Source organism: Oncorhynchus nerka, linkage group LG3, assembly GCF_034236695.1.
Source record: "Oncorhynchus nerka isolate Pitt River linkage group LG3, Oner_Uvic_2.0, whole genome shotgun sequence".
In the NCBI taxonomy this organism is placed as follows: domain Eukaryota; kingdom Metazoa; phylum Chordata; class Actinopteri; order Salmoniformes; family Salmonidae; genus Oncorhynchus; species Oncorhynchus nerka.
The window spans coordinates 1,098,706-1,114,132 of record NC_088398.1 but is presented as its reverse complement, the minus strand read 5'-3'; the positions used below and the strand labels follow the sequence as shown (position 1 = coordinate 1,114,132).

General features: G+C 38.3%; 1 protein-coding gene across 2 annotated transcripts in view; it reads left to right on the top strand.

The window, feature by feature from the left end:
• Positions 1-15,427, top strand: part of LOC115127454 (phospholipid-transporting ATPase ID-like) — a 233,356-nt gene that overhangs the window by 18,545 nt on the left and 199,384 nt on the right. For both annotated transcript variants that reach the window (XM_065006880.1, XM_065006872.1), the window contains exon 2: positions 14,115-14,182. In XM_065006880.1, coding sequence (XP_064862952.1) covers positions 14,158-14,182 — 25 coding nt within the window. In that variant the 5' untranslated portion in view covers positions 14,115-14,157. The remainder of the gene's footprint in view (positions 1-14,114; positions 14,183-15,427) is intronic.

Here is a 15,427-nt window from a genome sequence, read left to right as displayed (position 1 = left end):
AAAACAGTTCCAACAGTTCTAAACAACAGTTCCACAAACAGTTCTAAACAACAGTTCTAAACAACAGTTCCACACAACAGTTCTAAACAAAAGTTCCAAACAACAGTTCCACACAACAGTTCCACACAACAGTTCTAAACAACAGTTCCACACAACAGTTCTAAACAACAGTTCCTAGCAACAGTTCTAAACAACAGTTCCAAACAACAGTTCCAAACAACAGTTCTAAACAACAGTTCCAAACAACAGTTCTAAACAACAGTTCCAAACAACAGTTCTAAACAACAGTTCCAAACAACAGTTCTAAACAACAGTCCCAACAACAGTTCTAAACAACAGTTCCACCAAACAGTTCCACACAACAGTTCTAAACAACAGTTCCACACAACAGTTCTAAACAACAGTTCTAAAGAACAGTTCCACACAACAGTTCTAAACAACAGTTCCAAACAACAGTTCTAAACAACAGTTCCAAACAACAGTTCTAAACAACAGTTCTATTCAACAGTTCCAAACAACAGTTCTAAACAACAGTTCCAAACAACAGTTCCAAACAACAGTTCTAAACAACAGTTCTAAACAACAGTTCCACACAACAGTTCTAAACAACAGTTCTAAACAACAGTTCTAAACAACAGTTCTAAACAACAGTTCTAAACAACAGTTCCAAACAACAGTTCTAAACAACAGTTCCTAGTTCTAAACAACAGTTCCAAACAACAGTTCCAAACAACAGTTCTAAACAACAGTTCCAAACAACAGTTCTAAACAACAGTTCCAAACAACAGTTCTAAACAACAGTTCCAAACAACAGTTCTAAACAACAGTTCTAAATAACAGTTCTAAACAACAGTTCCACACAACAGTTCCACACAACAGTTCTAAACAACAGTTCTAAAGAACAGTTCCACACAACAGTTCTAAACAACAGTTCTAAACAACAGTTCCAAACAACAGTTCCACACAACAGTTCTAAACAACAGTTCTAAACAACAGTTCTAAACAGCAGTTCTAAACAACAGTTCCACACAACAGTTCTAAACAAAAGTTCCAAACAACAGTTCCAAACAACAGTTCTAAACAAACGTTCCAAACAACAGTTCTAAACAACAGTTCCACACAACAGTTCCAAACAACAGTTCCACACAAGAGTTCCAAACAACAGTTCTAAACAACAGTTCCACACAGCAGTTCTAAACAACAGTTCCAAACAACAGTTCCAAACAACAGTTCCACACAACAGTTCCAAACAACAGTTCTAAACAACAGTTCCACACAGCAGTTCTAAACAACAGTTCCAAACAACAGTTCTAAACAACAGTTCCACACAACAGTTCTAAACAACAGTTCTAAACAACAGTTCTAAACAGCAGTTCTAAACAACAGTTCCACACAACAGTTCTAAACAAAAGTTCCAAACAACAGTTCCAAACAACAGTTCTAAACAAAAGTTCCAAACAACAGTTCTAAACAACAGTTCCAAACAACAGTTCTAAACAACAGTTCCACACAACAGTTCTAAACAACAGTTCCACACAACAGTTCTAAACAACAGTTCTAAAGAACAGTTCCACACAACAGTTCTAAACAACAGTTCCAAACAACAGTTCTAAACAACAGTTCTAAATAACAGTTCTAAACAACAGTTCCACACAACAGTTCCACACAACAGTTCTAAACAACAGTTCTAAAGAACAGTTCCACACAACAGTTCTAAACAACAGTTCTAAACAACAGTTCCAAACAACAGTTCCACACAACAGTTCTAAACAACAGTTCTAAACAACAGTTCTAAACAGCAGTTCTAAACAACAGTTCCACACAACAGTTCTAAACAAAAGTTCCAAACAACAGTTCCAAACAACAGTTCTAAACAAAGTTCCAAACAACAGTTCTAAACAACAGTTCCACACAACAGTTCCAAACAACAGTTCCACAAAAACAACAGTTCCAAAAACAACAGTTCTAAACAACAGTTCCAACAACAGTTCCAACAACAGTTCTAAACAACAGTTCTAAAGAACAGTTCCACACAACAGTTCTAAACAACAGTTCTAAACAACAGTTCCAAACAACAGTTCCACACAACAGTTCTAAACAACAGTTCTAAACAACAGTTCTAAACAGCAGTTCTAAACAACAGTTCCACACAACAGTTCTAAACAAAAGTTCCAAACAACAGTTCCAAACAACAGTTCTAAACAAACGTTCCAAACAACAGTTCTAAACAACAGTTCCACACAACAGTTCCAAACAACAGTTCCACACAAGAGTTCCAAACAACAGTTCTAAACAACAGTTCCACAAAGCAGTTCTAAACAACAGTTCCAAACAACAGTTCCAAACAACAGTTCCACACAACAGTTCCAAACAACAGTTCTAAACAACAGTTCCAAACAACAGTTCTAAACAACAGTCCCAACAACAGTTCTAAACAACAGTTCCACCAAACAGTTCCACACAACAGTTCTAAACAAAGTTCCAACAACAGTTCTAAACAACAGTTCTAAACAACAGTTCCAACAACAGTTCTAAACAACAGTTCCAAACAAGTTCTAAACAACAGTTCCAAACAACAGTTCTAAACAACAGTTCTATTCAACAGTTCCAAACAACAGTTCTAAACAACAGTTCCAAACAACAGTTCCAAACAACAGTTCTAAACAACAGTTCTAAACAACAGTTCCACACAACAGTTCTAAACAACAGTTCTAAACAACCGTTCTAAACAACAGTTCTAAACAACAGTTCTAAACAACAGTTCCAAACAACAGTTCTAAACAACAGTTCCTAGCAACAGTTCTAAACAACAGTTCCAAACAACAGTTCCAAACAACAGTTCTAAACAACAGTTCCAAACAACAGTTCTAAACAACAGTTCCAAACAACAGTTCTAAACAACAGTTCCAAACAACAGTTCTAAACAACAGTTCTAAATAACAGTTCTAAACAACAGTTCCACACAACAGTTCCACACAACAGTTCTAAACAACAGTTCTAAAGAACAGTTCCACACAACAGTTCTAAACAACAGTTCTAAACAACAGTTCCAAACAACAGTTCCACACAACAGTTCTAAACAACAGTTCTAAACAACAGTTCTAAACAGCAGTTCTAAACAACAGTTCCACACAACAGTTCTAAACAAAAGTTCCAAACAACAGTTCCAAACAACAGTTCTAAACAAACGTTCCAAACAACAGTTCTAAACAACAGTTCCAAACAACAGTTCCAAACAACAGTTCCACAGTTCTAAACAACAGTTCCAAACAACAGTTCCAAACAACAGTTCCAAACAACAGTTCCAAAACAGTTCCAAACAACAGTTCTAAACAGTTCCAACAACAGTTCTAAACAACAGTTCCAAACAACAGTTCTAAACAACAGTTCCACACAACAGTTCTAAACAACAGTTCTAAACAACAGTTCTAAACAGCAGTTCTAAACAACAACAGTTCTAAACAAACCAAACAGTTCCAAACAACAGTTCTAAACAAAAGTTCCAAACAACAGTTCTAAACAACAGTTCCAAACAACAGTTCTAAACAACAGTTCCACACAACAGTTCTAAACAACAGTTCCACACAACAGTTCTAAACAACAGTTCTAAAGAACAGTTCCAAACAACAGTTCTAAACAACAGTTCCAAACAACAGTTCTAAACAACAGTTCCAAACAACAGTTCTAAACAACAGTTCCAAACAACAGTTCTAAACAACAGTTCTAAAGAACAGTTCCAAACAACAGTTCTAAACAACAGTTCCAAACAACAGTTCTAAACAAAACAACAGTTCTAAACAACAGTTCCAAACAACAGTTCTAAACAACAGTTCTAAACAACAGTTCTAAACAACAGTTCTAAACAACAGTTCTAAACAACAGTTCTAAACAACAGTTCTAAACAACAGTTCCTAAACAACAGTTCCAAACAACAGTTCTAAACAACAGTTCCAAACAACAGTTCCAAACAACAGTTCTAAACAACAGTTCTAAACAACAGTTCTAAACAACAGTTCCAAACAACAGTTCCAAACAACAGTTCTAAACAACAGTTCCAAACAACAGTTCTAAACAACAGTTCCACACAACAGTTCCAAACAACAGTTCCAAACAAACAGTTCCAACAGCAGTTCTAAACAACAGTTCCAAACAACAGTTCCAAACAACAGTTCTAAACAACAGTTCCAAACAACAGTTCTAAACAACAGTTCCACACAGCAGTTCTAAACAACAGTTCTAAACAACAGTTCCAAACAACAGTTCAGTTCTAAACAACAGTTCTAAACAACAGTTCTAAACAACAGTTCTAAACAACAGTTCCAAACAACAGTTCTAAACAAAAGTTCCAAACAACAGTTCCAAACAACAGTTCTAAACAAAGTTCCAAACAACAGTTCTAAACAACAGTTCCAAACAACAGTTCTAAACAACAGTTCCAAACAGTTCCACAGTTCTAAACAACAGTTCCACACAACAGTTCTAAACAACAGTTCTAAACAACAGTTCCAAACAACAGTTCTAAACAACAGTTCCACACAACAGTTCTAAACAACAGTTCCAAACAACAGTTCTAAACAAAACAGTTCCAAACAACAGTTCTAAACAACAGTTCTAAACAACAGTTCCAAACAACAGTTCTAAACAACAGTTCCACAACAGTTCTAAACAACAGTTCCAAACAACAGTTCTAAACAACAGTTCTAAACAACAGTTCCAAACAACAGTTCTAAACAACAGTTCCAAACAACAGTTCTAAACAACAGTTCCAAACAACAGTTCCAAACAACAGTTCTAAACAACAGTTCCAAACAACAGTTCTAAACAACAGTTCCAAACAACAGTTCCAAACAACAGTTCTAAACAACAGTTCTAAACAACAGTTCCAAACAACAGTTCCAAACAACAGTTCTAAACAACAGTTCCAAACAACAGTTCTAAACAACAGTTCCAAACAACAGTTCTAAACAACAGTTCCACAGTTCCAAACAACAGTTCTAAACAACAGTTCCAAACAACAGTTCTAAACAACAGTTCCAAAGTTCAAACAGTTCCAAACAACAGTTCCAAACAACAGTTCTAAACAACAGTTCCAAACAACAGTTCTAAACAACAGTTCTAAACAACAGTTCTAAACAACAGTTCTAAACAACAGTTCCAAACAACAGTTCTAAACAACAGTTCCAAACAACAGTTCTAAACAACAGTTCCAAACAACAGTTCTAAACAACAGTTCTAAACAACAGTTCCAAACAACAGTTCCAAACAACAGTTCCAAAACAACAGTTCTAAACAACAGTTCCAACAACAGTTCTAAACAACAGTTCCAAACAACAGTTCTAAACAACAGTTCCAAACAACAGTTCCAAACAACAGTTCTAAACAAACAACAGTTCTAAACAACAGTTCCAAACAGTTCTAAACAAAACAACAGTTCCAACAACAGTTCAAACAGTTCCAAACAACAGTTCTAAACAACAGTTCTAAACAACAGTTCTAAACAACAGTTCCACAACAACAGTTCTAAACAACAGTTCCAAACAAACAGTTCTAAACAACAGTTCCAAACAACAGTTCTAAACAACAGTTCCAAACAACAGTTCTAAACAACAGTTCCAAACAACAGTTCCAAACAACAGTTCCAAACAGCAGTTCTAAACAACAGTTCTAAACTAAACAACAGTTCCAAACAACAGTTCCAAACAACAGTTCTAAACAAAGTTCCAAACAACAGTTCTAAACAACAGTTCCAAACAACAGTTCCAAACAACAGTTCCAAACAACAGTTCTAAACAACAGTTCTAAACAACAGTTCCAAACAACAGTTCTAAACAACAGTTCTAAACAACAGTTCTAAACAACAGTTCCAAACAACAGTTCTAAACAACAGTTCCAAACAACAGTTCTAAACAACAGTTCTAAACAACAGTTCCAAACAACAGTTCTAAACAACAGTTCTAAACAACAGTTCCAAACAACAGTTCCAAACAACAGTTCTAAACAACAGTTCTAAACAACAGTTCCAAACAACAGTTCTAAACAACAGTTCCAAACAACAGTTCTAAACAACAGTTCCAAACAACAGTTCTAAAAACAAACAGTTCCAAACAACAGTTCTAAACAACAGTTCCACACAACAGTTCTAAACAACAGTTCTAAAGAACAGTTCCAACACTAAACAACAGTTCTAAACAACAGTTCTAAACAGCAGTTCTAAACAACAGTTCCAACAACAGTTCTAAACAACAGTTCCAAACAACAGTTCTAAACAAAGTTCAAACAACAGTTCCAAAAACAACAGTTCCAAACAACAGTTCTAAACAACAGTTCCAAACAACAGTTCTAAACAACAGTTCCAAACAACAGTTCTAAACAACAGTTCCAAAAACAGTTCTAAACAACAGTTCCAAACAACAGTTCTAAACAACAGTTCCAAACAACAGTTCTAAACAACAGTTCCAAACAACAGTTCTAAACAACAGTTCCTAGCAACAGTTCTAAACAACAGTTCTAAACAACAGTTCTAAACAACAGTTCCACACAACAGTTCTAAACAACAGTTCTAAACAACAGTTCCAAACAACAGTTCTAAACAGTTCCACACAACAGTTCTAAACAACAGTTCTAAACAACAGTTCTAAACAACAGTTCCAACAACAGTTCTAAACAAAGTTCCAAACAACAGTTCTAAACAACAGTTCTAAACAACAGTTCCAAACAACAGTTCTAAACAACAGTTCCACACAACAGTTCTAAACAACAGTTCCAAACAGCAGTTCTAAACAACAGTTCCAAACAACAGTTCCAAACAACAGTTCCACACAACAGTTCCAAACAACAGTTCTAAACAACAGTTCCACACAGCAGTTCTAAACAACAGTTCCAAACAACAGTTCCACACAACAGTTCTAAACAACAGTTCTAAACAACAGTTCTAAACAACAGTTCCAAACAACAGTTCTAAACAACAGTTCCAAACAACAGTTCCAAACAACAGTTCTAAACAAAAGTTCTAAACAACAGTTCCAAACAACAGTTCTAAACAACAGTCCCAAACAACAGTTCTAAACAACAGTTCTAAAGAACAGTTCCACACAACAGTTCTAAACAACAGTTCTAAACAACAGTTCCAAACAACAGTTCTAAACAACAAACAACAGTTCAAAACAACAGTTCTAAACAACAGTTCCAAAAACAACAGTTCCAAACAACAGTTCTAAACAACAGTTCTAAACAACAGTTCCAAACAACAGTTCTAAACAACAGTTCTAAACAGTTCCACACAACAGTTCTAAACAACAGTTCTAAACAACCGTTCTAAACAACAGTTCTAAACAACAGTTCCAAACAACCGTTCTAAACAACAGTTCCTAGCAACAGTTCTAAACAACAGTTCCAAACAACAGTTCCAAACAACAGTTCTAAACAACAGTTCCAAACAACAGTTCTAAACAACAGTTCCAAACAACAGTTCCAAACAACAGTTCTAAACAACAGTTCTAAACAACAGTTCTAAACAACAGTTCCACAAACAGTTCTAAACAACAGTTCCACACAACAGTTCTAAACAACAGTTCTAAAGAACAGTTCCACACAACAGTTCTAAACAACAGTTCTAAACAACAGTTCTAAACAACAGTTCCAAACAACAATTCTAAACAACAGTTCTAAACAACAGTTCCTAGCAACAGTTCTAAACAACAGTTCCAAACAACAGTTCCAAACAATAGTTCTAAACAACAGTTCCAAACAACAGTTCTAAACAACAGTTCCAAACAACAGTTCTAAACAACAGTTCCAAACAACAGTTCTAAACAACAGTTCCACACAACAGTTCCACACAACAGTTCTAAACAACAGTTCCACACAACAGTTCTAAAGAAGAGTTCCAAACAGTTCTAGTTCCACACAACAGTTCTAAACAACAGTTCCAAACAACAGTTCTAAACAACAGTTCCAAACAACAGTTCTAAACAACAGTTCTAAACAATAGTTCCAAACAACAGTTCTAAACAACAGTTCCAAACAACAGTTCCAAACAACAGTTCTAAACAAAAGTTCTAAACAACAGTTCCAAACAACAGTTCTAAACAACAGTCCCAAACAACAGTTCTAAACAACAGTTCCACACAACAGTTCTAAACAACAGTTCTAAAGAACAGTTCCACACAACAGTTCTAAACAACAGTTCCACACAACAGTTCTAAACAACAGTTCCAAACAACAGTTCTAAACAACAGTTCCAAACAACAGTTCTAAACAACAGTTCTATTCAACAGTTCCAAACAACAGTTCTAAACAACAGTTCCAAACAACAGTTCCAAACAACAGTTCTAAACAACAGTTCTAAACAACAGTTCCACACAACAGTTCTAAACAACAGTTCTAAACAACCGTTCTAAACAACAGTTCTAAACAACAGTTCCAAACAACCGTTCTAAACAACAGTTCCTAGCAACAGTTCTAAACAACAGTTCCAAACAACAGTTCCAAACAACAGTTCTAAACAACAGTTCCAAACAACAGTTCTAAACAACAGTTCCAAACAACAGTTCTAAACAACAGTTCCAAACAACAGTTCTAAACAACAGTTCTAAATAACAGTTCTAAACAACAGTTCCACACAACAGTTCCACACAACAGTTCTAAACAACAGTTCCACACAACAGTTCTAAACAACAGTTCTAAAGAACAGTTCCACACAACAGTTCTAAACAACAGTTCTAAACAACAGTTCTAAACAACAGTTCCAAACAACAATTCTAAACAACAGTTCCAAACAACAGTTCCAAACAATAGTTCTAAACAACAGTTCCAAACAACAGTTCTAAACAACAGTTCCAAACAACAGTTCTAAACAACAGTTCCAAACAACAGTTCTAAACAACAGTTCCACACAACAGTTCCACACAACAGTTCTAAACAACAGTTCCACACAACAGTTCTAAACAACAGTTCTAAAGAACAGTTCCACACAACAGTTCTAAACAACAGTTCTAAACAACAGTTCTAAACAACAGTTCCAAACAACAATTCTAAACAACAGTTCTAAACAACAGTTCTAAACAACAGTTCCAAACAACAGTTCCAAACAATAGTTCTAAACAACAGTTCCAAACAACAGTTCTAAACAACAGTTCCAAACAACAGTTCTAAACAACAGTTCCAAACAACAGTTCTAAACAACAGTTCCACACAACAGTTCCACACAACAGTTCTAAACAACAGTTCCACACAACAGTTCTAAAGAAGAGTTCCACACAACAGTTCTAAACAACAGTTCCACACAACAGTTCTAAACAACAGTTCCAAACAACAGTTCTAAACTTCCAAACAACAGTTCTAAACAACAGTTCTAAACAAAACAACAGTTCTAAACAACAAACAACAGTTCCAAACAACAGTTCTAAACAAAAGTTCTAAACAACAGTTCCAAACAACAGTTCTAAACAACAGTCCCAAACAACAGTTCTAAACAACAGTTCCACACAACAGTTCTAAACAACAGTTCTAAAGAACAGTTCCACACAACAGTTCTAAACAACAGTTCCACACAACAGTTCTAAACAACAGTTCCAAACAACAGTTCTAAACAACAGTTCCAAACAACAGTTCTAAACAACAGTTCTATTCAACAGTTCCAAACAACAGTTCTAAACAACAGTTCCAAACAACAGTTCCAAACAACAGTTCTAAACAACAGTTCTAAACAACAGTTCCACACAACAGTTCTAAACAACAGTTCTAAACAACCGTTCTAAACAACAGTTCTAAACAACAGTTCCAAACAACCGTTCTAAACAACAGTTCCTAGCAACAGTTCTAAACAACAGTTCCAAACAACAGTTCCAAACAACAGTTCTAAACAACAGTTCCAAACAACAGTTCTAAACAACAGTTCCAAACAACAGTTCTAAACAACAGTTCCAAACAACAGTTCTAAACAACAGTTCTAAATAACAGTTCTAAACAACAGTTCCACACAACAGTTCCACACAACAGTTCTAAACAACAGTTCCACACAACAGTTCTAAAGAACAGTTCCACACAACAGTTCTAAACAACAGTTCTAAACAACAGTTCTAAACAACAGTTCCAAACAACAATTCTAAACAACAGTTCCAAACAACAGTTCCAAACAATAGTTCTAAACAACAGTTCCAAACAACAGTTCTAAACAACAGTTCCAAACAACAGTTCTAAACAACAGTTCCAAACAACAGTTCTAAACAACAGTTCCACACAACAGTTCCACACAACAGTTCTAAACAACAGTTCCACACAACAGTTCTAAAGAAGAGTTCCATACAACAGTTCTAAACAACAGTTCCACACAACAGTTCTAAACAACAGTTCCAAACAACAGTTCTAAACAACAGTTCCAAACAACAGTTCTAAACAACAGTTCTAAACAATAGTTCCAAACAACAGTTCTAAACAACAGTTCCAAACAACAGTTCCAAACAACAGTTCTAAACAACAGTTCCACACAACAGTTCTAAACAACCATTCTAAACAACAGTTCTAAACAACAGTTCCAAACAACATTTCTAAACAACAGTTCTAAACAACAGTTCCTAGCAACAGTTCTAAACAACAGTTCCAAACAACAGTTCCAAACAACAGTTCTAAACAACAGTTCCAAACAACAGTTCTAAACAACAGTTCCAAACAACAGTTCCAAACAACATTTCTAAACAACAGTTCTAAACAACAGTTCCTAGCAACAGTTCTAAACAACAGTTCCAAACAACAGTTCCAAACAACAGTTCTAAACAACAGTTCCAAACAACAGTTCTAAACAACAGTTCCAAACAACAGTTCTAAACAACAGTTCTAAATAACAGTTCTAAACAACAGTTCCAAACAACAGTTCCACACAACAGTTCTAAACAACAGTTCTAAACAACATTTCCAAACAACATTTCTAAACAACAGTTCTAAACAACAGTTCCTAGCAACAGTTCTAAACAACAGTTCCAAACAACAGTTCCAAACAACAGTTCTAAACAACAGTTCCAAACAACAGTTCTAAATAACAGTTCTAAACAACAGTTCCACACAACAGTTCCACACAAAGGTTCTAAACAACAGTTCCACACAACAGTTCTAAAGAACAGTTCCACACAACAGTTCTAAACAACAGTTCCACACAACAGTTCCAAACAACAGTTCTAAACAACAGTTCTAAACAAAAGTTCCAAACAACAGTTCCAAACAACAGTTCTAAACAAAAGTTCCAAACAACAGTTCTAAACAAAAGTTCCAAACAACAGTTCTAAACAACAGTTCTACACAGCAGTTCTAAACAACAGTTCCAAAACAACAGTTCCAAACAACAGTTCCAAACAACAGTTCTAAACAACAGTTCTAAACAACAGTTCCACACAACAGTTCCAAACAACAGTTCCAAACAACAGTTCCAAACAACAGTTCTAAATAACAGTTCCAAACAACAGTTCCAAACAACAGTTCTAAACAAAGTTCCAAACAACAGTTCTAAACAACAGTTCTAAACAACAGTTCTAAATAACAGTTCCACACAACAGTTCTAAACAACAGTTCTAAACAACAGTTCCAAACAACAGTTCAAAACAAAATACTTATTTTCCACCATAATTTGCAAATAAATTCATTAAAAATCCTACAATGTGATTTTCTGTATTTTTTTTCTCATTTTGTCTGTCAAGTTGAAGTGTACCTATGATGAAAATTACAGGCCTCTCTCATCTTTTTAAGTGGGAGAACTTGCACAATTGGTGGCTGACTAAATACTTTTTTGCCCCACTATAAATGGCATTTCCTCATTACCGTAGATGCACAGGTTCTGTTCTCTCTCTCTCTCCCTCTATCTCTCTGTCTTTCTCTCTCTCTCTCTCTTTCTCTGTGTGTGTGTGGGTTGTGCATGCGTACATCTGTCTGTGTGTGTGGATTGTGCGTGCGTACGTCTGTGTGTAAATGTAAATGTATGTAAATGTTATAGAGGCATGTAATCTCAGTGAATTATGAGTCCTGTCTTACTATAGTCCTGGAGTCTGATGTTGGGAGATAGTTACCTCACACTGGCTGGCTGACTGACTGACTGGCTGTCTGACTGGCTAGCTGACTGGCTAGCTCTGGCAGACTTGGCTGTCTGTCTTTTTGGCTGGCTGACTGGCTGGCTGGCTGACTGACTGGCTGGCTCTGGCTGACTGGCTGGGTGACTGGCTGACTGGCTCTGGCTGACTGGCTGACTGACTGGCTGGCTCTGGCTGACTGGCCATCTGACTGGCTGGGTGACTGGCTGACTGGCTCTGGCTCTCCCTAATGTTTGACCTTACTGACACTTCTTTACCCTTCATCACAATTTAGCCCATTACTTAGATAGTCATCTGTTGATCTGAATTCAAACTCACAAGCAACATCATTTTTAACTTGAGCCTTAGACTTACTACTGTAGCTACTGTTTCAGTGTTCTGTTTGGATTTGTGTTCTGGTGTATCATACCAATTAGTTCAGTAAACTAGTAAGAGAGGACAGGTCTCTTGGGGTTAGTTCAGTTTGTTAGTTTCAGATTCACATACATCTGGATGCAGATTAGTTGACATGTTTAAAGATCCCCTTTTCTAAACATATCCCCTGTGTGTCAGTACTCTATCAGTATGAGTGTTTCTCTGGCTTGGAGGAGAGATCAGTTCCTCTCTCAGTTTCTCTCAAGGCCTAACCTTAACACCTGCAGCTCAGCTGTCACATTTACATGATAGTCATTTAACATGTTCTTATTCAGAGCCACTTAGAACACAAGAGAGCGGAGGGCAAAGCTGCTCAGATAGGCTCATATAATAAAGTGTCCTTGAGAAATAGTGTCCTTGAGAAATAGTGTCCTTGCATTTCAAAATCAACAAAGTATTCCTTTTGAAACATAAGGACTCTTTCTTTGCACGCACATCACAGTAAGTGCATTCAAATAAGAGGTCTGAACAACAGACATTGTCTGGGTCAAAATCCTGCCACATCATTCAGGTCCCTCACTAAGTGTATTACCTCATGTCTGACTCTGAATACCCTGGATGTTGACATTCTTTGTTTTTCTCCTCTTCTTCTTCTTCTTCTTCTTCTTCTTCTTCTTCTTCTTCTTCTTCTTCTTCTTCTTCTCCTCCTCCTCCCTCTCCTCCCCTCCCCTCTCCCCTCTCCTCACCTCCCCTCCCCTCCCCTCACCTCTCCTCCCCTCCCCTCACCTCTCCTCCCCTCCCCTCCCCTCCCCTCCCCTCCCCTCCCCTCACCTCTCCTCACCTCTCCTCCCTCCCCTCCCCTCCCCTCACCTCCTCACCTCTCCTCCCCTCACCTCACCTCTCCTCCCCTCACCTCCCCTCCCCTCTCCTCTCCTCTCCTCTCCTCTCCTCCCCCTCCCCTCCTCCTCTCCTCTCCTCTCCCTCTCCTCTCCTCTCCTCTCCCCTCTCCTCCTCTCCTCTCCTCTCCTCTCCTCTCCCCTCTCCTCCCCTCTCCTCTCCCCTCTCCTCTCCTCTCCTCTCCCCTCCCCTCCCCTCACCTCACCTCACCTCCCTCCCCTCCCGTCTCCCCTCCCCTCCCCTCCCCTCACCTCTCCTCTCCTCACCTCCCCTCACCTCACCTCTCCTCCCCTCCCCTCACCTCACCTCTCCTCACCTCTCCTCCCCTCACCTCACCTCTCCTCACCTCTCCTCACCTCTCCTCCCCTCACCTCCCCTCCCCTCTCCTCTCCCCTCTCCTCCTCTCCCTCTCCTCACCTCCCCTCACCTCTCCTCCCCTCACCTCTCCTCCCCTCCCCTCTCCTCCCCTCCCCTCTCCTCCCCTCTCCTCCCCTCTCCTCTCCTCACCTCCCCTCCCCTCTCCTCTCCTCTCCTCTCCTCTCCTCCCCCTCCCCTCTCCTCTCCTCTCCTCTCCTCTCCCCTCTCCTCCTCTCCTCCTCCCTCTCCCCTCTCCTCTCTCTCCTCTCCTCTCCCCTCTCCCTCTCCTCTCCTCTCCTCTCCTCTCCTCTCCTCTCCTCTCCTCTCCTCTCCTCTCCTCTCCTCTCCTCTCCTCTCCTCCCTCTCCTCCCTCCCCCCCCTCCCCTCTCCTCTCCCCCCTCTCCTCTCCTCTCCTCTCCTCTCCTCCTGTAGACAGTCCCATGGGCCATAGTGGAGGGTCAACAACAGAGTGGAGATGTTCAAAGAGAGGCCTCCTCCAGGTCAGTCACCTGTTCCAACCCTTTAATCCCAGCTGCTCTGCTGTAGTTGATGTGGTGTGTTAGGCCACCAAGGTAAAGATGAGGCTCCATGAGTCTTCAGGAGTCAGACAAGTATTTCACCAAACCACCAAGAGATATGAGGGAGTCAGTCAGGGTTGCTTATCACTAACGTGTAGTTCTTGTAGTATCTGATGATCATTTCCTTTAAAGGATCCATCTTTAATTGAAACAATATCAACGCGTCCCCCAGCCTCTGATTTGGTAAAAAGGGGTTGCGTTAATGCAGAAAACCTTTGTGTTTTTTAGGCATTTTTCACACATACATACAAAAAAGATCAAACGGATAATAAATATCTTGTTGCGTTTTGAAAACACAGATATAACATGCTTCTTATTGTCATTTCTGCTCAGCATCACTCATTTTGTGCTTCAGTTGCACTTCTTCACTCGGATGAGAATTCACAAACAGGTGTTCTATCAACAGACAGTGCTCTGACTGATATGTACTAACTTTTCTCTGGTACTTGTCCTGTTGTAGCCTAGTTTTCTCCTGTAAAATGCAAGAGTAACTTCAATCTAAACATCAGAACATGTAGCAGGCTACATTCTTTCAATGATAGACACTGTTCCTAGGCCGTCTTTGAAAATAAGAATTTGTTCTTAGCTGGCTTGCCTAGTTAAATAAAGGTCAAATAAAACAAAATACAAATTTGAAATATAATGGCCATGCATCGTTTTTGCAAAAAATACATAGCTTTTTAATTGTAATCTCATTTACTTGTGTGGCTGGTTGCCAAATAGCGTTGCACTTCTGTTGTCTGATGAAAGGGAAGCTATTGTCTGCAGAACGTGTTGTACTAATGTATTTCTGTGAATGAAAACTAGAGTTGCACGTACCTGATTACTCTGTTGATGCAGAAAAACACTGTTGACTTTCCATTTAAAATGCAGGTGAAATGGGTTTAAAACACAGATTTTTTGATGGTCTGTGTTTTGAAAATTGAAGGATGGGTCCTGAGAAATGTAACCACTCTCAAATTCATAGAAAGAGGTATGGATGCAAGGACTGACCAGCCATGATATCAAAATGATAGGTATTTGTTTACATGTATATTGTTTACAAACATTGGGATAAAACAAACTTCTATTCTGGGTTCTGATGGGGTACGACAGTTGAACTAAGCTCATGAGGCATATGATTAATGCTCATGAGTCCAAAAATGGATGTAGCAACTCCACATGTTG